At 49.1% G+C, this 24,282-nt stretch overlaps 1 protein-coding gene across 2 annotated transcripts in view; it reads right to left on the bottom strand.

The window, feature by feature from the left end:
- The window catches only part of SPTBN2 (spectrin beta, non-erythrocytic 2), a 168,156-nt gene that overhangs the window by 68,134 nt on the left and 75,740 nt on the right, over nucleotides 1-24,282 (bottom strand). Inside the window, exon 1 of one of the 2 annotated variants that reach the window (XM_075569719.1) lies at nucleotides 15,979-16,862. The exons of the other annotated variant lie outside the window; for it this stretch is intronic. Coding sequence (XP_075425834.1) covers nucleotides 15,979-16,105 — 127 coding nt within the window. The 5' untranslated portion in view covers nucleotides 16,106-16,862. Of the gene's footprint in view, nucleotides 1-15,978; nucleotides 16,863-24,282 lie in introns of those variants that run through there. 2 annotated transcript variants of the gene reach the window in all.

The following is a 24,282-nucleotide window of genomic DNA, read 5'->3' as shown; positions in this document are numbered from 1 at the left end:
CAACCTACCCGCGCGTCACGGGCAACCTACCCGCGCGTCACGGGCAACCTACCCGCGCGTCACGGGCAACGTACCAGCACACGTCACGGACAACTTACTCACACGTCACGGGCAACGTACCCACGCCCACGGGGCAACATACCCACACGTCATGGGCAACCTACCAGCACACGTCACGGGCAACCTACCAGCACGCGTCACCGGCAACCTACCCGCGCCCACGGGGCAACATACCCACACGTCAAGGGACAACGTAACCGCGCGTCACGGGCAACGTACCAGCACACGTCACGGACAACTTACCCACACGTCACGGGCAACGTACACGCACGTCACGGGCAACGTACACGCACGCGTCACGGGCAACGTACCCGCACGCATCACGGGCAATGTATCCGCGCGTCACGGGCAACGTACACGCACGTCACGGGCAATGTACCCACACGTCACGGGCGACATACCAAGACGTCACAGGGCAACATACCAACACGTGACGGAAAACATACCAACACGTCACAGGGCAACATACCAACACGTGACGGAAAACATACCAACACGTCAAAGGGAACATACCAACACGTGTTGAAGTCACGATATGTTTAAGTCACGATATTTACCACATATAAACTATAGAAGGTATGAGAGACGCGTTCCTACCTGACTATTGTAATTTCCGGTGCGGCGTATATGGTGGGGGAGGGGGGGCAGAATATATATATTATATATACCCACACACAGATCGGGTAAGTATAGTGGGAAAGGCAGCAGCCCGCGTACTGCGCACTGACGCTGAGCGTTTCTTAATAAACTTTTTGCATGTTTTCCGAAAAAAGCACTTCACTGGTAAATCTATACAGGTAGGTGCTTGTTCCATAAATGATTGAGAAACATACGACACAGTTTTTACGTGAAATCAGGGAGAGCCCTCGGATAAGTCAGGTGAAAGAGTTTTGTATTGAAACAAAATGACACTGAAAACCGACGTTTCGGTCCCATAAACGGGACCTGTCTCAAGGTGACACCACCTTTGTTTATACAAACAATGTTCCCCTCTCGCCCTCTCCATATACATAAACATACATACATACATACATACACACTGTACAGTATATACATTCATTGCATCACCGTGTCACCGCTGGTGTGTGTGTGTGTCAGTCACTACATTAGTGTCTTGTAGAGCCGGCTTTTCATGGCCACACCTGGGAGGGGCGGCCTTATCTGTGGGTTTATCTGCAGTAAGGTGCAGTGTTAATGACGGGTTCCTGTTATCAGGATACACACCATGTGTATTGTGTAATGCGCCTTGTGAGTAATGAAATGGCTATCGTACATCATGTGCTCTGTATGGGAACAGAGCTTGTGCGGGGGAAATACAGAGAGATACTGTATGTATGTACAGTAGAGCCATCTGATGTGTGTACAGTGATCCTATTATAGTCTATAGGGGAACATGATGAATACATTAGGGCAGTGGTTCCCAACTCCTGCCTTCAAAACCCCCCAACAGGTCTGGCTTTAAGGATATCCCTGCTACAGCACAGATGGCGCAATCGGTGGCTCAGTCATTTTGACTGAGCCACCTGTGCTGAAGCAGGGATATCCTTAGAACCGGACGTGTTGGGGGGGGGGGGGGGGTCATGTTCTCCTATAGACTATAATAGGATCACCCTCTTACACATATCCGTTGCCACCTCATGAGGGCAGGAATTGGGAACCATTGCTGTAGAGTGATCCCATTAGGAGATCAAGCTTTCCAAGAGAGCCTACCTGGCAACAAACAGAAGCTGCAAATCACTCCAAATACAATTGTAAGATCGAGAAAATCAGAAAGGGTCTGAAGGTTCATCAATAGGAACAACCGAAGCATGGATTGCACTCCCAGCAACATGAGCGTTTCTGGATTGTCCAACATCTGCGGCGGGGAACTGGAAAGTATCATTAAAAACCGCTGAACAACAAAAGACGGGACCTCTCAATCAGAAGGCATACACAGTAGCACCTTCCTCAGGATGGTCAACACCTGGACCCCTCCTATCAGAATGCATAATGAATAACACAGTCCTCAGGATGGTCAACACCGGGAGCCTCTCTATCAGAAGGCATACACCGTAGCACCGTCCTCGGGATGGTCAACAAGTGAATAGATCAGAGCTAGTTCCCGGGTGGCAACATGCCTTCAACCGACCATTCGCAAAACTAGATCATACTTAATAGTTTAAGGCTGATTTCCAACCTCCCATTTCTCTACAGGGTCGTTCATAACATGATCAAGCAGCAACTACTAACCAACGTAGAAAACAATAATATTCTGGATAACAATCCGTTGGGCTTCAGAAGACTCAATATGATGTAGGACTGGCTGACTTATGCACAGAGAATCTCGATCAATTCTCATCTTGCTGGACTGATTCTCATCTTTTGGCTGCTTTTCACACGGTTGATCAAAGCCGCCTGTAAACACAGCATGGAAACAGTGGCAGGGATATCAGAACAAGCCCTTGCCTGCTTTGCCTCTATCTTAAGCAGAAGGATCAATGGGATCACGTCATCCACAACACACATTACATGTGGAGTGGCTCAAGGTGCCATTCTTTCTCCTCTAACATTTATATGAAGGTCACTGGGTCCCATCAGTGCAAGACATGGTCTCAAGTATCACCAATATGCAGATGACACCCAGCGGTATGTGACTATTACTCCAAGTACACCATCTTGCAAAGCTGCTATTTTAGCTTGCATTGCAGACAGAAGAACATTGATGGTGACAATGGGGTAAACATAGGATCTCAGAACCAAAATTGATAAACTAAAAAACATTTAAATTCAAGACCACTCCACAGCAACCCTCCAAACCAGTGAAAATCCTGGACATCACAACCGATAGTAATCAGTGTCTATTGCTAGTCCCCCCTCCTGTCTGTTGGTGGGCGCGATGTCCTGGGCCACTCCTTCTCGCTCTATAAACACGCTCATTAGCTCCTTTGTTGTCACATATCACCTCTATGCAGGAGGCACTCAACTGTATCTTCCCCCCCTAAAATTGCGCCTGCCACCTAGTCCCAAGTCACCGATGGTCTGTTATTTCATGCTTGGATGGTCCTCCTTTGCCTGAAACTTAACATGTGTAAAACGGTGCTCATCATAATCCCACCTAAACCCCGCACAGTTGCTCCATTTTCTGTCTCAATCAATAATGCTACCGTTCCTCCAGCCCCCCCCCCCCCAGCACACTGCATGGGAGTAATATTTAACGCCTCCATCTCCTCTCACATTAATGCTGTTTCTACATTTTCCAGCGTTTTGCGAGAAACTGCCTTTTCTTCTTCGCTCTACAACTAAAAAGCTCACGCATGCCCTCATTATCTCTGGACTGGTCATCTCAATGGCCTTCCTGCACCCCACCTCCGTACCCCATAGTTGAGATCACTTTCTCGCCTACATCTGTTTCCCCAGTAGACTCAATAAGATTCTCCACTTACAGACATTAACCCTACAGAATTGAATAGAATCACCCTCTTACAATTACTCTTTCCTTCGCTCTTCCTTTCCCAAACCCCCTCACACCCTTTCTCCTTCCCATCCCTTCCCCAACACCTCTCCATCAATTCCTTTATCTCCCCCCTCACGCTATTTCTCTCCTTTCCTCAACATCCTTTCCCCTGTTCCCCCCTTTTCTCTCCTAAACCCCCCATCACTTCTCTCCGCACCCAAACACCATTTAACCTTACTAGACATTTTAACCATTTACCTAGTCTACCCCAAATACCAGGAGCTGTATAAACAGCATTACCATAAATAGACACATCGCAAACATCCATGTATACTCGTCAGACATGCTATGATTTGTACACAGGTAGAATAAATCCCCCCTCCTGTAGACACAACATAACCCAAAATAATTTCAATTTAAATTTCTACCATCAACACCCATCAATTTAACACATTTTACGTTTAAAGAAGTCAAAAGACTGACATGATTGGGAATAAGTAAATCATTGAACCCAAACAAGGTGGTGGAACAACAAAGAAAGCCAAGGACCTTTACGAGACATTGTACACAGAACACAATGGCATAATCCATCAGATAATTAGTGGTATGTACCATGCGTCCTTCCACTAAAAACTTAATCCAAGAAGAATGGGACGGCTCCCGGGGAGATGGAATTACAACTGAAATCGTGAGAGAAGCTGGGGAAGAAGTAGAGAAAATCCTTGCAAAACGCTTTACATGCGGCTTGAAGAACAGGACAATCCCAGAACATGGGAGCAATGCCGTCCTCATCCACCAGAAAGGAGACCAAGACCTCAAGAGCTATAGACTATAAGGAGAAAAAAAGACCACTTTCCAATTGTACTTACCCTGGACTTTGCCAAGCCTAGAGATGCCCAAGTGGATATAACATAATGGATCACATCCAAGTTGTACAAGAAGTGATTTGCTAAAGTAATGAATATGACGTACAGTACCACTCATTTTAGGATGCATGGATTACAAAAAAAAGCCTTAGATTATGTCTACACCTCAGCAGTTTTAAAATGCATTAAAAAGGTCAAAATATTGAAGTTTACATTGATACTTTAAGGAACATTTATGAGAATGCCACAACAACCATTAGATTACATGAAGACACAAGACAAGGATCAGTAAAGGAGTGCGGCAGGGAGAAACCGTGTCACCAGGATCAGTGAGGGAGTGCGGCAGGGAGAAACCGTGTCACCAGGATCAGTGAGGGAGTGCGGCAGGGAGAAACCGTGTCACCAGGATCAGTGAGGGAGTGCGGTAGGGAGACACCGTGTCACCAGGATCAGTGTGGGAGTGCGGCAGGGGGACACCGTGTCACCAGGATCAGTGTGGGAGTGCGGCAGGGAGACACCGGGTCACCAGGATCAGTGAGGTAGTGCGGCAGGGAGACACCGTGTCACCAGGATCAGTGTGGGAGTGCGGCAGGGAGACACCATGTCACCAAGATCAGTGAGGGTGTGCGGCAGGGAGACACCGTGTCACCAGGATCAGTGTGGGAGTGCGGCAGGGAGACACCGGGTCACCAGGATCAGTGAGGTAGTGCGGCAGGGAGACACCGTGTCACCAGGATCAGTGTGGGAGTGCGGCAGGGAGACACCATGTCACCAAGATCAGTGAGGGTGTGCGGCAGGGAGACCCCGTGTCACCAGAATCAGTGAGGAAGGGAGACACTGTGTCACCAAAGCTTTTCACAGCAACACATGAAAAATTGTTCAAGACATTGAATTGGGATGAAAAGGAATCAAAATCAACAGTGAATACTCGAGTTACATATGATTTGCAGATGACTTATTTTTACCACAAGCCCAGAAAACCTCCAGCTACAAATCAGAGAACTTGTCCAAACAAGAAAGTGGCCTCTATATAAATCTCAGCGAGACCAAAGTGATGTTCAAGTAATGTGTCACCTCTACAAAAAAAAAAAAAAAAAAAGAGAGAAGTAGCTAGAAGTTGAAAACTTTGTCTACCTACGCCAGCAAATCAATGGAGGATAAAATTAATGAGAGAATGAAGATGGGATGGAGCGCGTTTGGAAGACGAAGAAGACTTAAGTCACCGTGGAAGGTTCCCTTGAAATGCACGTTTTTGACCCGTGAATTCTGCTCGTGCTCACATATAATGCATAGAAGCTTCACTTCAGACAACTTGAAGTATGGAGAGATGTATGCTGGGTATTACCCAAAAAGAGACAGGAGCAAGAATGAATGGGTTCGGAAGAAAACAAGTCTGAAGTGTTACATGGGTGAAGAAATTAAAATGGCGCTGGGCTGAACATATTGCAAGATGAAATGACGATCCTTGGACAAAGATGGCACTCGACTGGACTCCTAGAGACTTCAAATGACCAAGGCAAAAAATAAGATGGGAGGATGGAATTAGGAAGTGTTAGAGCAAAGAGGAGAAGAGAGGTTATAACCAGGATAGTTCCTGGGAGATCATTGGGGAGACTTCATCTAGTAGTGAGGAGACAAGGCCTGAAGATGATGATGCATCCTTTTGGAGTTTGTAAAGATTTATACACTGCTTTACAAAGGTTCAATTCCCCTGAAAGTAAGCGTTTCACTTCTTTGTATCCGGCTATGAGTGTTGCTTTTCTCCGGGAACACTGAATTCCAGCATATCCGCTGCGTCTGCTCTGTCGGCCGACCGCCGGCTTTAGAATTACTTTGCAAACTGAAGGCCAAGAGCAAAGCGAACTATTTACCTGCGCCTTTAAAAGACAAAAGATACTAGATAAAGGCGGTAAAAACCCCTACAAAAGCAGCACTCTCGTACTCAACTGTTTTTAAAGCACTGAAACCCAGGGGGTCCTTCAGAACAGGCCCACTTTTTATGTAGTTTCAGGAACCCCCTTGGTTCCGGCGATAGTTACCAGCGTTCTCTTCCCCTTTCAGGAGGAAATCTAAACAGGTTACGGTCATTGGGTCAAACTGGGACTGACCCTTTAAAAGGGTTACACCCTCCTAGGACCAAAGGGAATTAATCACACTGCTATGCTTAAGAGCTCTTATTTGGGTAATTAATAAAAAAAATGTTACCTAAATCTAACACTAAATATTTGTCATTATTTTTTTGCGTGAGACTTGGGAGGGAATTGATTTCCTGTGGCTCCTTCCTACTGTGATGTCACTGTATGATCAGGGAGCGTTTGTACAGCCAGTCTCCCCTCCGCACCTCCCCTTATCTTTATTGTCTCTCTGATAAGGACAGGGCAGAAGGGGGAAGAAAATACCTGATGGCAAACACTTCTCCATTCAAGGGCCCCGAAGAAATGCAACTGGCGACTAAGTGGGACTGCAGCTTTAAAGTCCCAGATATGGTGTCTCTCTGCGAGCGGCCGGATTGCTGCATTTCAGAGTCCGTGTTTATTGTAAACATATCAGGTGGTTGGAAATCTCTGAGTCGGCATGCCATAAATGCAGGTTCTGCTGATAAGAGGTGCAGTCCATGTACACAGCAGGAAGTATACTATTCAAATCTCACGTACACAGAAGGAAAATATAGTAGAGCTATAGACACACACACACACACAAAATGGCCGCACTTCCCAGTAGAAAGCGCGCTGCTCTGCACGGTAAAGGGAGATTTCTATATACATTAAGAATTTCAAAAGGAAAATAAGTGATTTTAATGAAACATACACCACAGGTATCCCGACGTTTCATCCCAAAGGGAGATATACAATATATAAATATGTATCTTGTCATACAAGGGGTTATGTGCCTGAATGCACTTTCACTGTGCTGTAAAACCCGTATGTAGCAATGCGAGATTAACCCAATGGCGCCATGTAACACGTCTGTGTGTTATACTCAGTAGAATCAATTTCATTCTCCCATCTTATTTTTGATATCCAGTCCAGTAGCATCGTTGTCCAGCGATGGTCATTTCTTCCTGCGATATGTCCAGCCCACCGCCATTTTCATTTCTTCCCCCTTGGGTTGATGCCACAGACTTTTGTTTGGTTTTGAACCCATTCATTGTTTTTCCTCTCTTCAAGTAATACCCAGGATGCACCTCTCCTTCGAGTTGTCTGACGCTTGAATGGTCTTCGTATTTAGGGTCTGAGTCTCACATCCGTACGTGAGCACGGGCAGGATACACGGGTCACACACTTTCCTCGAGGCCATGGAACGTTCACTCGATTATCTTGTTCCTTCCAAACGCCTCCATCCCATCTTCATTCTCGTATCGATTCCATTTATATAAAATATATTGATACGGTCTACGGTAAACATCGTTTTCTACTTCTTCTATCCCCACTATTTTATAGCGTTAACAACCCATTTGTTAAAACATCACTTTGGCGTTGCGGAGATTGAGATGAAGGTCACCGTCTTACTTCCGCGTGTTCGCCGATTAGTTACTGAAGATCTTCACTTTTTATTTGGAAACAAATAGCGTTCTCAGAAAATCGTGGGTGACCTGCGTATTCACTGTGGAGTTTGATTCCTTTTTATTCCCAATTCAGTGTCTTGAACAATGCTTTAATTGTTATTGTGAGATGCTTTGGTGACACGGTGTACCCAACGCGCACGCCAATCCTTATATCCTTGTGTAATCTACTGGTTGATGTGGCACTCTTATGTGTGTGTGTGTACAAAATATAGAACACATACACACACACATAGTAAATCTATAAAAAGAAATGGACAGAGTTTATTGCTAATCCTATATATATATATATATATATCCTCATCGTGTGTGTGTGTGTGTGTGTGTGTGTGTGTGTGTGTGTGTACACACACACACACACACACACACACACACACATACACACAATGAGGCTTCAAACCCTTTCAATCTCCGCTTACTGGACACTTGTTTTAAAGATTTAGCCAACAGTGCGTGAAACAACAAAAATATTCAATAAGCAGAAAACTCGTGATCTTGGCTATTATCCGTATTAAGTTATAATTAGGGTAATCCTTATAACACAAACACACTTGGTTCACGAGTATAGAAGTAAGTACAGAAGTAAAGAGTTATTCTCTAAATCGGCCCAAGGAAAAGCCACTTAGTCATTTAAAACGGCAATCCTGGCTGCTCGATTTAATCAAAGCAGAGCCGGTACTCCCGGAGCTCCATCGGTGACCCTTCCTGACCTCCGGTGACCCCTCCCGTTCGCCGGTAACCCCTCCCAGACCTCCCATGACTCCTCCCAGACACATTCACAAAAAAGCTGCAAAGACAGCCAGCTGGGGTTACCAATAGAAAACCCGAACGTTATCTCACGATGACGTTGCAGGTTTCTATTGGCTGCTGGAGCAAGCCCTGACAGCAGTTTCCACAGTGTGCCCGATGGAAAGCCGTTCCGGAACCACTGCAACCTTGGGGTCGATGTGGGGGGTCCCAGGCATCAGCTGAGCACCGGAATTGGGGGGTCCCAGGCACCAGCCAAGATCCAGAGTAGGGGGGTTCCAGGCATCAGCTGAGCACTGGAATAGGGGTCCCAGACAGGAAATTATCCAAGCAAAGGGGTCTAATGATATGTTTAATGGGTTAAATCTTGACACTTACACATTTTAAGTTATGGTGGTTGAAAAAGACAACAAGAAACCACCACCACATAGCATATCTTATACTATATTAGTGAAAGCACTGTATGCCTGCCTGCCTGCATGCATGCATGCCAGCCTGCCTGCCTGGATGTCCGGTGTCCCTAGGGGAAATCTCATTGGTCCCTTGGGCCGCCCCCGCACACCTCTCATTGGCCTGAGGCGGAGTGACGACCAAAGGACACACACACAGGGACACACACACAGGGACACACAGGGACACACACACAGGGACACACACACACAGGGACACACACACACAGGGACACATACACACACACAGGGACACACACACACAGGGACACACACTCTCCCCCGTCAGTTGGACCGCAGCTCACCTTCCACACCCCCCCCCCCCTCCTCTCCCGGTGCCCCTCCTCTCCCGGTGCCCCTCCTCTCCCGGTGCCCCTCACTCTCTCCCCCCTCCCCACCTCACCCAAATCCCCACGCTCCGCAACATCCCCAGCCGCACCATCACCCTCACCGTGCGCCGCGGAGGAAGCGCGGCCCTGCTGCTCAGCAGCAAACTCCAGGCTCCTTCCCCCTCGCGGCGCGGCCCGGGCCTCCTGCTCTCCCCATCACGTGCGCCGCTACCGGAGAGGGGAAGCGCGGTGCGGGACTCCCCATCACGTGTGACGCTACCGGAGAGGGGAAGTGCGGCGCGGGACTCCCCATCACGTGCGCCGCTACCGGAGAGGGGAAGCGCGGCGCGGGACTCCCCATCACGTGTGACGCTACCGGAGAGGGGAAGTGCGGCGCGGGACTCCCCATCACGTGCGCCGCTACCGGAGAGGGGAAGCGCGGCGCGGGACTCCCCATCACGTGCGCCGCTACCGGAGAGGGGAAGCGCGGGCCGGGCCTCCTGCTCTCCCCATCACGTGCGCCGCTACCGGAGAGGGGAAGCGCGGGCCGGGCCTCCTGCTCTCCCCATCACGTGCGCCGCTACCGGAGAGGGGAAGCGCGGGCCGGGCCTCCTGCTCTCCCCATCACGTGCGCCGCTACCGGAGAGGGGAAACGCGGCGCGGGACTCCTGCCACTCTTGCCCCCCCCCCCCCCAGCTTCCCGAACTCACCTCCTGCCCCAGCCAGATGCCACGGGGTCAAGGTAAGTCACACACCGTCTCCCACCCACGCACTGTCACCCAGTCACCCACACACCCACCCAGTCACTTTCACCCACCCAGCCACTCAGTCACCCACCCACTCAGTCACCCACCCACTCAGTCACCCACTCACTTAGTCACCCACCCACTCACTTAGTCACCCACCCACTCACTCAGTCACCCACCCACTCACTCAGTCACCCACCCACTCACTCAGTCACCCACCCACTCACTCACTCAGTCACCCACTCAGTCACCCACTCAGTCACCCACCCAGTCACCCACTCAGTCACCCACCCACACACCCACCCAGTCACCCACCCACACACCCACCCAGTCACTTTCACCCAGTCACCCACTTTCACCCAGTCACCCACCCACCCACTCAGTCACCCACCCACTCAGTCACCCACCCACTCAGTCACCCAGTCACCCACCCATTCAGTCACCCAGTCACCCATTCAGTCAGTCACCCAGTCACCCACCCATTCAGTAAGTCAGTCACCCACTCACCCACCCACTCACTCACTCAGTCACCCACCCACTCAGTCACCCAGTCACCCACCCATTCAGTCACCCATTCAGTCAGTCACCCAGTCACCCACCCATTCAGTCAGTCAGTCACCCACTCACCCACCCAGTCAGTTACCCACTCACCCACCCAGTCAGTCACCCACTCACCCACCCAGTCAGTCACCCACTCACCCACCAAGTCAGTCACCCACTCACCCACCCAGTCAGTCACTCACTCACCCACCCAGTCAGTCACCCACTCACCCACCCAGTCAGTCACCCACTCACCCACCCAGTCACTCACCCACCCAGTCAGTCACTCACCCACCCAGTCAGTCACTCACCCACCCACCGACCCAACTCACCCACCCAACCACCGACCCAAAGTCACCCACCGACCCAAAGTCACCCACCCACCGACCCAAAGTCAAACCGACCCAAAGTCACCCACCCACCGACCCAAAGTCACATACCCACCGACCCAAAGTCACACACCCACCGACCCAAAGTCAAACCGACCCAAAGTCACCCACCCACCGACCCAAAGTCACCCACCCATGACCCAAAGTCAAACCGACCCAAAGTCACCCACCCACCCACTCAGTCAAGTGTCACACACCCACCCAGTCACCCACACACTCAGTCAACTCAGTCACCCACCTAGCTGTCAAGGGGGGGGGGGGAAGCCTAACCCTGTCGTACGCCCCCCCAAAATTACATCCCGGGCAACGCCGGGTCTCTCAGCTAGTAACCAATAAAAAGGATCACTTGTGAGCCCATTCACATGTCTTACACAGGTCTGCAACCCTCGCCTACACCATTAGCACCCAGCATGCAGTGCTGTGTGTGATGTGCGTGACTGCCTGTCATGTGAAAAAATAAAACATATATAAGGTTGCAGACCTGTCAGACATGTGAATGTGCTGACAAGTTATCTTTTTATTTGCTATATGCAATACGGTGGAGGTTTCTTGTTGCCTTTTTCACCATATATATATATATATATATTTGTACATAACCACACAAACATTAATGTGCATGTTAAATAACAACCAATAATATGTTTGTGTGACTGTGTAAAAATATATGATCATATATACAAATGTACACAGATGCAAAATCTTGGTGGTTTATTCAGAAATCAAAATGTTGGTTCATTTTAGAACCTCATTCAAGAGGTAGATATAGATATATTTAAAAAAAATTCCTGAGTAGAAGGGCCCACACTCGGTATTACTGGTGGTAACTGGCAGTGGCGTCTCGGTAATGTGTTACTCTGACGGCGGTTCAGCAAGGCCGGGACATAGCAAGGACAGAGACATTTTTTGGGCGCCAGTTATTTAAAAAACAAAAACAAACAATAATTTGTAAACTCGCAAACCGTGATCCTTCCCAAAACACTGTAACGCCTCGCTCGCTCACACGTGTAACCAGAGGGGAGCTCATTCTTACACTGCCGGTATGGACTCGGGCCTCCTCAAATGTCCCCAAACCGGGCGTTCCTCAGGACGGGCCGTCCCATTAACTGGGTCAGACTCCAACTTAGAACTGTACTGCAGAACTTTAACCTAGCCCAAGAACGCCATAACCGTAAGGAAGGATCGTCACCTCTCCCTCAGGGGACCCGAGCTCTCTTCTCAAGGCCCCCATCCTCCCAGTAATGTCATCCCCGTTATAGCCCAAAGGTAGGGTGACCCGATGTCCCGGTTTAGCCGGGACACTCCTGGTTTTTAGGGATCTGTCCCGACTTTTTGTGGTGCCGTCCCGGGTTTTGAATCCCGTTGGCCGCGCAGGCGCCATCGGCACTTGCCGGCAGCTCCTGCGTACGCACGATTGGCCGTTGCCGACCACACATGGACGATCGACGGTTTCCGGTCGCTCATGCACGCGAGCAGCCGGCAAACGCTTTTCGCCGGGACAAATATGGCCACCCAGTGTACTGATCCGGGTTACCTCTGCTGATTTGTCACGGGTTCTATGCGCTCATAACATTAACCGATTACAGGCTACCATAGCAGTACTAGTGTGTGAATATAGAAATATATAGCGCAGGCCCGCCGGTAGTGAATCGAATGAGCGTCCTATTAAAATCTTTCCTGTTCATACCCGATTGTAATAAAAGACAGCAGCGGGCGTTTCAGAGAACAGCAAACTCAGACAGAATGAAACGATCCCACTTTCATCTGCTGCCAACTCCCACAGCGCTCACACATTCGACAGCTGCACTCTATGGTACGGACCGGGTCACCGTCGGGAGAATAATCCGGCATGCACCTACAATATCTTCCTACCGTAGGAGCAAGGTGACCTGATACATGGGATTCCCAATAAAGTGGAAGCATGCAGCCGTGTAACTCCATCAGAGAGGGTTCTCATACATGTTTAACAGGATATGCTAATTCAACCCCAAAATCCTGACCCCACAGAATATACCCCTAAATTAGGTTACGAAAGCTGCAGAGATCCCACATGAGCAGTGATCAGGGGCCTATTTACTCTGGGATTAGGAATCGCCAGAGGTTGTGACAGAGAAAAAAAGCAAAGGGCATTTCACACAGGCCAAAGCAAAGAGGGTTTCTAACAGGGCAAATATTTGCAGTAATGAGTACTAGGGAACTGAACTTTACCCGAATTCTGGAAGATATTTCACAAACCTTCACTGGCTGAGACAATACGGCAAATATTTGTTTACTCCAGAAACAGCATTTTAACCTTTTCTCCTCAATACCAACATGTTATTATCCAGAAGCTTTCACAAGCCCCATTATAAATCATTTCATTAACCATTGAACATTGTTCAGGTCGTCACCCTTCATTAGATATAAACCCCAGGACTGTCTGAGCCTGTCCCTGATATCGGCAGTCAGAGGGTCACCCTCAGGGTCGTCACCTTCTACTGACGGCTAACCCGGAGACGACATTTTTTTTAATTTAGCTTACCTTTGGCGTCTCCCGGCGTCCTCTGGCATCCTTCCAACATTCTCCCGGCATCTCCCGCTGTAACCCTTCAATATGGTGCTATGGCGCCGCGTTGCCATGACAACGGGACGTTAAGTGCCGTCACGCGGCATCAAGTTGCCAAGAAAACAGGACGGCTTATGGTGCCGGGGTGTCACGTTGTCATGGCAACGCGGTGCGGTGACGTCATGTAGCGTTCCGGTGTCATGGCAACAGGCGTCACGTGATGCTGTGACGACACACGGCCATATTGACAGAAGATACATGCAGGGGGAGATGCCGGGAAACATCACCGCCGCCGGACGCCACCACGCCGAGGTTTACTAGGTAAACCCGTGGCCCGAAGATACGTGGTCAAAAGCCGTAGTCTCCGGGTCAAACCCGGAGTGGTGGCAACCCTGGTCACCCTACATATAACCCCAGGACTGGCTGAGCCTGTCCCGGATACTCTGCAGTCAGAGGGTCACACTACATTACACAGCGGGGTTGATTAATGCACTGGTAAAATACAGGTTGTGGATCACCGCAGTCTTTTCTGCACAGAGCGGGTTCTCGTGGCTGCAACCTGCGCAGTGGGACAGGATATAGAGCAGATACAGCAAATAAAGCAGGGACAGAGAGACAGGTGGGATATAACGTCCTGGGAGAGAAGATGGGCGGGTGTTCAGATAAAAGTGTGTAAATATTTCCTGTGTACAGTGTAAATAAGATGTACAATTGTGTAATTTTGTTGCTTTTGTATTGATATGTTTGTAAATATGTTGTATTTTTTTTTTTATAATAAAATACCCTACATTACATATAAACCCAGGACTGTCTGATCCTGTCCCAGATACTCTGCAGTCAGGTCACCCCATATTAGATGTGTGGGTAAATATTTTCTGTATATAGTGTAAATACGTAAAATTGTGTATTTTAATTGGTTACGTTTCTTGCTTTTGTATTGATATGTTTGTAAATTTGTTTTGTATAATAATTTTTAAAAAAAAGAAAAAAAAACCTACATTAATTACATGTAAACCCAGGACTGGCTGAGCCTGTCCCTGAGTCTGCAGTCAGTACACAATGGATAGAAACCCGAACCACTTGTGTTTTATATACCTATTGTTTTTCTATTTGCAGTATAAACAATTGGTAGAGACAGACCCTTTAACATTCTCTGCCCCAACAACTCACCCTTCTCCCATTGTTTCAAATTCAATACATCATTAATAATTAAAAGAAAAGGACTATAAACAGAGATTGGGACATAACTTTAATTGTACAAATATTGAGTTTAGGGAGTAAGACGTTGCCAGCCCTACGTGGGGGGGTAAAACCTAGGGAATTAGGATTGCATGTGAAAAAAAGTAATTATTTTATCTTTACATCCTTATTCCCACTTAAAGATACAGCTCAACCCCTCTATAACGCTGTGCTTGGGATCCATTGAATCACATCGCGCTATAAGATCGCGTTAGAAATAATGTACAATTGTACGCATTGTACAATAAAGTATTGAAGATACCAATAATCGTGTTGTAAAGTATTCATAAATACGAAAATTGGGGGCCGCGCTTGCATCGCACTATAAGCGGATTTGTGTTGTAACGGATCGCGTTATAGCGGGGTTGAGCTGTATATAGGAGTAATAATAATAATAATAAGAAGAAGCTTAAATAAAAGACTATACGCCTGCATATAAAGCAACTAATGCACGAGATGCAGCAGCTGTTACTGTAACCGTTATCACCTTATACATTCTCTGCGATATATGTATATCACGCGCGCGCTAAATTGGTTTGAATGGAAAGGCGTGAAAAATAACGCCATGTTGCGCTGTCTTGCGTAAACAGGTGCAACAGCTGTGTGTGTGTGTGTGTTAACACACAGATACACCCACATGAACACACAAACAGTGTGTGTGTGTGTGTGTGTGTATAATATATATATATATATATATATATATATATATATATATATATATATATCACACATACAATTATCTACATATGTATACACGCCCCCATTTATACAACCGAGAGCGTACACACCCTAAATATTTACAGTATATACACTGACCTCACCTATAACGCACACGTTTTAATATACATATATACACACTTACCTTGCAGCTGTTTGAGCCTCCCCTTGCGCAAATATATACACACACACACACAATATACACCTCTCACTTATCAGCACACATACAGTATTATATTATTCTGCACTATCGCAAGTGGACTAACATGGTACAGTATGTATATATATATATACATACACACACACACACACACACACACACAGACACACACACACACACACACACACACACGTCTCACCTTGCAGCTGTTTGAACCTCCCCTCCAGCACATTGGAATACTGCACAGAATTGACGAAAGCCGCGGGCGACAGGATGGGGGACGCAGCCCGACCGGCCTCCACGTACCCGGGGTCACACTGAAGCATCTTGTATACCCTCCACTACCAAGACCAGCGCCGGGGGCAAAAATGATATATACACCGCCAGAAAACGAAAACCCACAAAAAAAAAAAACAACCTCAATTTCCGCCGATGGGAAAAAAAAAATAGTGAAAATTTGCAACAAAGAATATAGTAAAATGCGATTGTTCAAAGCGTCGTGTATTCAACGGGGTTTAATAATCCATGAACTGCCCGGAAAAAAAACAAAACAAAAGGGGGCGTTTTTCCCCGAGCGAGCCAGGTGTTAAAATGATGCACAATTATTTCTTTAAAAAATATATACTTATAAAAGTAAACTGGATATTTTTACTCTCCCGTCCCCGCATTAAAAGGTTTTGTAGATCCGCCGAAAACCAGGAAAAAAACCCAAAAATAAAACGCGCTGTTTTGGGATTTGAAAACGTCACCTTTTTTCCCCCCCCCGCCCCCTCGCTTTGAAGCCTTTATTCTCCGCTTTTAAAAGATCCAAAAATGTAGTTTTTTGCCTTTAAAGGGAAACTGGAAATGCATTTTTTCCCCGTTTAAGATGACCGAAAAAGCCAGTTTTTTTTCACCCCCTTAATTTTAAAAGGCACGGAAATTGTCCCTTTTTTCCGGGCAAACGTCAGGTTTAAGGAAAAGCTCGGGTTTCAGGCATTCCTAGGATTCCTGGCACAGGGAGGATAGGGGTTTCAGGCTGCATGTACCTTGATCCTATTAAAGTCCCAGCCGGGGGAATGAAGAGTTGCAGGGTGCTGGATAGGAAGGGTAAAAGGGGCAGGTTGGGAGTAACCACTTGGAAAGGTGTGACGGGGGAGGGAGGGGAGGAGGAGGAGGAAGGTGGTACAGTCCACGTTAGAGGTGCCTTGTCTAATTGGAGTTGCAAAGGGAAAGCAGTCGTTAATATAACATGTATTTATTTCATTGTTAAAATGCGCGCGCGGTGTGTTATGTAAAGTGATATGTGATGGGTTTGGGAAATGACAGGTAAAGGTGAGGGGGAGAGAGAGAAAGAGAAGGGGGGAGAGAGTGAAAGAGAAGGGAGGGGAAGGAGGGGAAGGAGGGGAAGGAGGGGAAGGAGGGGAAGGGGGGGAAGGAGGGGAAGGGGGGGAAGGAGGGGAAGGAGGGGAAGGGGGGGAAGGGGGGGAAGGAGGGGAAGGGGGGGAAGGAGGGAGGGGAAGGAGGGAGGGGAAGGAGGGAGGGGAAGGAGGGGGGGAAGGAGGGAGGGGAAGGAGGGGGGGAAGGAGGGGGGGAAGGAGGGGGGGGAAGGGGGGGAAGGAGGGGGGGGGAAGGGGGGGAAGGAGGGGGGGGGAAGGGGGGGAAGGAGGGGGGGGGAAGGAGGGGGGGGGAAGGGGGGGAAGGAGGGAGGGGAAGGGGGGGAAGGAGGGAGGGGAAGGGGGGGAAGGAGGGGGGGGAAGGAGGGGGGGGGAAGTAGGGGGGGGGAAGGGGGGGAAGGAGGGGGGGGGGAAGGGGGGGAAGGAGGGGGGGGGAAGGAGGGGGAGGAGGGGGGGGGAGGAGGGGGGGGAAGGGGGGAAGAGGGGGAAGGAGGGGGGGGAAGGGGGGAAGAGGGGGAAGGAGGGGGGGGAAGAGGGGGAAGGAGGGGGGGGAAGGGGGGAAGAGGGGGAAGGAGGGGGGGGAAGGAGGGGGGGGAAGAGGGGGAAGAGGGGGAAGGAGGGGGGGGAAGAGGGGGAAGGAGGGGGGGAAGAGGGGGAAGGAGGGGGGGGAAGGAGGGGGGGGAAGAGGGGGAAGGAGGGGGGGGAAGGAGGGGGGGAAGAGGGGGAAGGAGGGGGGGGAAGAGGGGGAAGGAGGGGGGGGAAGAGGGGGAAGGAGGGGGGGAAGGGGGAAGGAGGGGGGGAAGGAGGGAGGGGAAAGGGGGGAGGGAAGGGGGAGGGAAGGGGGGAAAGGAGGGGGGGAAGGGGGGAAAGGAAGGGGGGAAGGGGGGAAGGGGGGAAAGGAGGGGGGGAAAGAAGGGGGGAAAGGAGGGGGGGAAAGAAGGGGGGAAAGGAGGGGGGGAAAGAAGGGGGGAAAGGAGGGGGGGAAAGAAGGGGGGAAGGGGGGAAGGGGGGGAAGGAGGGGGGGAAGGAGGGAGGGGAAAGGGGGGAGGGAAGGGGGGAAGAAGGGGGAAGGGGGGAAGAAGGGGGGAGGGGAGGAAAAAGGGGGGGAGGAGTGGGAAAGAAGGGGGAGGAGGGGGAAAGAAGGGGGGGGAAGGGGAAAGAAGGGGGGGAGGAAGGGGAAAGAAGGGGGGGAAAGAAGGGGGGGAGGAGGGGAAAAGAAGGGGGGGAGGAGGGGGAAAGAAGGGGGGAGGAGGGGGAATGAAGGGGGGAGGAGGGGGAAAGGAGGGGGGAGGAGGGGGAAAGAAGGGGGGAGGAGGGGGAAAGAAGGGGGGGGATTATGGTGTGCTGTTTTGTCACTGCTAATACATGTCTTTTTGCTATATCTGAGTGTTGCTGCTTTTGTGCCTTCTCTTATGGGAAGACAGGGTTTCTATATTGATTTCTATGGAGCATGCACCTTGACTTTACATTTGTTGCTTGGAGTGCTGGCTGCTGCTTTTTGTTATATGTATATGTATATATATATATATATATATATATATATATATATATATATATGTGATATATAGAGAGGGGAAACTTGATACCGCATGCACTCCGCACCTCAATCACGGTACCCTCAAAAAGCCAGCTAATGACAAACAATATTATTGTGCCAGCGGCGCTTACGGCTTTCGATGGAAACTATATAGGATTTCTAATAGGGGAAATACGGCTTTATATGGGATTTCTAATAGGGGAAATATGGCTTTATATGGGATTTCTAGTAGGAAATAGTAGGGGAAAATGGGATTTCTAATTGTGGAAATAATATGGAATATCTAACAGGAAATACAGCATTATATGGGACTCCTAGTAGGAGATAATACATGGGATTGCTACGAGGGAAAATATGGCTTTTAAAGAGATTTCTGGTAGGGGAAAGAAATGCTGTGGGATTTCAATTGGGCAAATAGGGCTGTTAGGGTTACCCTGTGTGTTAGGGTTACCCTGTGTGTGTGTTAGGGTTACCCTGTGTGTGTTAGGGTTACCCTGAGTGTGTTAGGGTTACCCTGTGTGTTTGGGTTACCCTGTGTGTGTTAGGGTTACCCTGTGTGTGTTAGGGTTACCCTGTGTGTGTTAGGGTTACCCTGTGTGTTTGGGTTACCCTGTGTGTGTTAGGGTTACCCTGTGTGTGTTAGGGTTACCCTGTGTGTTTGGGTTACCCTGTGTGTGTTAGGGTTACCCTGTGTGTGTTAGGGTTACCCTGTGTGTGTTAGGGTTACCCTGTGTGTGTTTGGGTTACCCTGTGTGTGTTTGGGTTACCCTGTGTGTTAGGGTTACCCTGTGTGTGTTAGGGTTACCCTGTGTGTGTTAGGGTTACCCTGTGTGTGTTAGGGTTACACTGTGTGTTAGGGTTACCCTGTGTGTGTTAGGGTTACCCTGTGTGTGTTAGGGTTGCCCTGTGTGTGTTAGGGTTACCCTGTGTGTGTTAGGGTTACCCTGTGTGTTAGGGTTACCCTGTGTGTGTTAGGGTTACCCTGTGTGTGTTAGGGTTACCCTGTGTGTTAGGGTTACCCTGTGTGTGTTGGGGTTACCCTGTGTGTGTTAGGGTTACCCTGTGTGTGTTTGGGTTACCCTGTGTGTGTTTGGGTTACCCTGTGTGTTAGGGTTACCCTGTGTGTGTTAGGGTTACCCTGTGTGTGTTAGGGTTACCCTGTGTGTGTTAGGGTTACCCTGTGTGTGTTAGGGTTACACTGTGTGTTAGGGTTACCCTGTGTGTGTTAGGGTTACCCTGTGTGTGTTAGGGTTACCCTGTGTGTTAGGGTTACCCTGTGTGTGTTAGGGTTACCCTGTGTGTGTTAGGGTTACCCTGTGTGTTAGGGTTACCCTGTGTGTGTTAGGGTTACCCTGTGTGTGTTAGGGTTAACCTGTGTGTGTTAGGGTTACCCTGTGTGTTAGGGTTACCCTGTGTGTGTTAGGGTTACCCTGTGTGTGTTAGGGTTACCCTGTGTGTTAGGGTTACCCTGTGTGTTAGGGTTACCCTGTGTGTGTTAGGGTTACCCTGTGTGTGTTTGGGTTACCCTGTGTGTGTTTGGGTTACCCTGTGTGTTAGGGTTACCCTGTGTGTGTTAGGGTTACCCTGTGTGTGTTAGGGTTACCCTGTGTGTGTTAGGGTTACACTGTGTGTTAGGGTTACCCTGTGTGTGTTAGGGTTGCCCTGTGTGTGTTAGGGTTACCCTGTGTGTGTTAGGGTTACCCTGTGTGTTAGGGTTACCCTGTGTGTGTTAGGGTTACCCTGTGTGTGTTAGGGTTACCCTGTGTGTTAGGGTTACCCTGTGTGTGTTAGGGTTACCCTGTGTGTGTTAGGGTTAACCTGTGTGTGTTAGGGTTACCCTGTGTGTTAGGGTTACCCTGTGTGTGTTAGGGTTACCCTGTGTGTGTTTGGAAGGAGCTGGTAAAGATTCAGACATGTTAAATTGCTCAACAATTACAGGACAAAGGGTCTGTTTGCTTTTGGGATCTGGCATGAGGTTAGGGCTGCTGTGTTTGGGGTTTGGGGTCTGTGTTTGTAAGGGGGGAGGGGGGAGTTCCTTCACACTTACTATGTGTAAGCCATCTAATATAAACACATATATAGACATAGCTGTCTGCAAAGGCAAACCAGATCTTATCTTGCATCAAACGGGCAATGGATGGAAGGGAAGTAAACGCAATTATGCCCCTTTATAAAGCATTAGTAAGACCTCACCTTGAATATGGAGTACAATTTTGGGCACCAGTTCTTAGAAAATACATTATGGAACTAGAGAGAGTGCAGAGAAGAGCCACCAAATTAATAAAGGGGATGGACAATCTAACTCAGGGAAGCGCAATCTTTTCCCCCTGCGCCCCCATGCCGGCTGTCCTGCTCTCCGCGCGCCCCCCCCCCCCCCCCCTCCCTCTTTCCGTGGTTCCCGGCTTCTGGGTGTCATGTCATGTTGCCATAGCAACATGACGTCACATGACCCCACGGCGTCATTTGACGCCGCGCTGCCATGGCGGCGCATCTCCAGATGCTGGCTGAACCACGGTAAGTAAGGTTTACAGAGGCCCCGCGCGCTTCCCCGGCACTTCATTTAAGTGCCTTCGGGAAACGAGCGGGGCCTCTGTGAACCCCGCGCTCCCCGCAGTTAATCTCGTGCCCCCTGTGTGGCTCGCCCCCCAGTTTGCGCACCGCTGATCTAACTTATGAGGAGAGGCTAGCTAAATTAGATTTATTTACATTAGAAAAGAGGCGTCTAAGAGGGGATATGATAACTATATGCAAATATATTTGGGGACAACACAAGGAGTTTTCAAAAGAACTATTCATCCCACTGGCAGTACAAAGGACACGGGGCCATCCCTTAAGGTTGGAGGAGAGGAAATTTCACCAGCAACAAAGGAAAGGGTTCTTTACAGTAAGGGCAGTTACAATGTGGGATTCATTACCCATGGAGACTGTGATAGCAGATACAATATATATATATATATATATATATATATATATATATATATATATTTTTTTTTATTATTACAAAGTAAAGTTATACAGGAATATACCAAATAAGTATACATGGGAAGGATGTTGATCCAGGGAGTAATCTGATTGCCAATTACTGGAGTCAGGAAGGAATGTATTTTTCCCCTTATGAGATATCTATTATGATATGACACTGGGGTTTTTGTTTGCCTTCCTCTGGATCAATATATTGTAAGTATGGATGTAACATATATCCCCCCCCAATTGCAGATAAGGACCATGTGGGGAAATCTACATATGTTACCAGGTATATGGTGCGTTACCTGTCAGGCTCACAGGAGGCCTGAATAACAATTGAAGGGATAAAGGCGTTCAACGCTTGATCCCTTGTATAGTTGTGTTGACAAATACGCAATAACGGACATGAGGGTATGTGAAAAAAAACATTTTTTGAGGTAAAGTCCCCAGAAGAGCCAATGATCCCTGAAGGGCAAGAAATGGGTCAGAATGAACTAACCCAAGTCAAGCCCTCATTGGGATTGCTCCTGGACTCACAATAAGCACACAATAATGCGTAATACTCACAAATCCCCTTTGCCAATGTCCTGTGAAGGCGTGCAGCCTGGTAAGGAGATGCTGGTCTCAGAAGGCAATTCAAACAGGGAAAAAACAGCGCACCGCCAAAGTGGGTCCCAAGCCAAGATAATAAAAAGTCTTCTTTATTGATCCATCTAAAAGTGGAGGTTTAACACCCTCCTACGCGTTTCGTGTAAACATACACTTTATCAAGGAGTATGCAATGCATGCATTGCATACTCCTTGATAAAGTGTATGTTCACAGGAGGCCTGGGCCTCCGCCCCTGGGAGCCTGGGGTGTATCCTGGAACGTACTGCTTACAGCGCCTCCACCTGTGCAGGGATTCTAGTGTGTAGAATAACCCCTGACACAGGAACCACATACAGTAAGTACTTACACCAGGGTATGGATAAAACAGTTTACTATATGCAACTACCTTATAACACATCACAATACATCAACAACAGCAACACAGCAGTGTCACCCTTTAACCTGGCCTCACTGGGCCTCAGCCCCACCATCATCCACCCCAGTGTCTCAAAAGTCCCACAACCCCACCCAAGTGTGGAACAGCGTTGCCCACTAATGAGGTGTGTAGTTGGTGCACTTGGTGACTTGATGGTACCTGCCGGGTGCGTCCACACCTGGGCGCGCAGATGCTGTACTTGGCTGATGGATCCGAAAGCATGATCCACGATGCTTCCACTCTGGACGTGTGGGGTGGCGTCCTGCCAGACAGTCACTCCAGGAAGATAGTCTCTATCTTGAGCGATGGTCTGCGTCCAGACATGATAATCAGGGCTGCGCAGCAGGTGAACTGTGTCCCTGAACTCAGCAATAACTAAAGAGGCAGGGTCCCTACCTAGGGCCTGTCCCTGTCGCAACCACAATCTGGGTTATGTCTCACGGCCTATCTGGGGCCAAGGGGGGTAACCTGGCCTAGTGAAGGGGCTACTGCTCCCTACACACACCCTTCCCTAACCTGCTCCCAGCTCTGACTGACTTCTTCCTGTCTGTGCGAACCAAAATGTATCTCTAAAGCAGAAGTAGCTGCAAGCCCTATTGGCTCCCTGGCGTCAGGTGGCCTGTCTGCCCCTAAGTACTCTGGGTGTTGTAGTCCTCCATGGCCCTCTTTATCATTGGGGTCGCGTGCGCGATGTGTACTGCTCATGCGCGAGTCTCCCTGTCCCTGCGCATCCATGTAATGGCCGCCGCATCGCCCTAACTGCACATGCGCAACTTCTAGGGGACCCTGCACTGCGGAGCGCCATCTGGGTCCTGCCTCCCTTTCTGTAATGGCCGCCGCATCGCATCTGCGCATGCGCGGACACAACAAAGATGGCGGTGCCCTGCCTCCGACGTCGTCGGGAGCCCCCGGTGACACACTCGCCCCCGCAGCTCCCCGACGTGCCACGGGGGTCCTCGCTACTGAGCACAGGTAAGGGGGGCCAGGACAAATGAAAGGAGCAAGAACCCCCCCCCAATTCATAGCGCACCTACCAAGGAAAAAATTTTGTTTAGCATTTGGGCCTGGCCAGAGGTTGGGGAAAATTTGTAGTGCCGGCAGGGCCCCCCCAGCCAGTGGGCCCGGGACACCAGACCCTGCAGACCCACCCTGTTGGCAGCCCTGCCTGGCAACCCCAAGTATTTCCCACTATAAATCCTCATTAATGCTGTACTTCCCCTACTAGAAATGCATTATAAAGCTGTGTCTCCCCAATAGAAATCCCATGTAAAGCCGTATTTCAGTTTTACAGGGTCTCGTAAATATGGCCACCATTCTTTATTCCCCTAAAAAAGCGTTATAACTCTGCTCCAGATTGCTGCCTCATTTAGGGCCCATCTCTTCCCCAGCCCCTTATGAGAGCAACATGTGGGATTTATGCTGGGGCTTTTTGGGGTCATGAAATGGGGGCTGAATTAGGAAACCCTATTGTAGCCTAGGCCTCTGGCTAACCCTAACAGTATAAGTCCTGTTAGACACAGGCAATGTGGTGGATATGTTCTCTCAAGGAGGCCTAGCTTGTTGTGGCAGCCTGGATATACTATTGCTGTATCTAGGGGCTG

This window comes from Ascaphus truei, chromosome 14 (genome assembly GCF_040206685.1).
Source record: "Ascaphus truei isolate aAscTru1 chromosome 14, aAscTru1.hap1, whole genome shotgun sequence".
NCBI classification, from domain to species: Eukaryota; Metazoa; Chordata; class Amphibia; order Anura; family Ascaphidae; genus Ascaphus; species Ascaphus truei.
The sequence above is the reverse complement of the archived record's forward strand: the minus strand, read 5'-3'. Positions and strand labels throughout refer to the sequence as shown.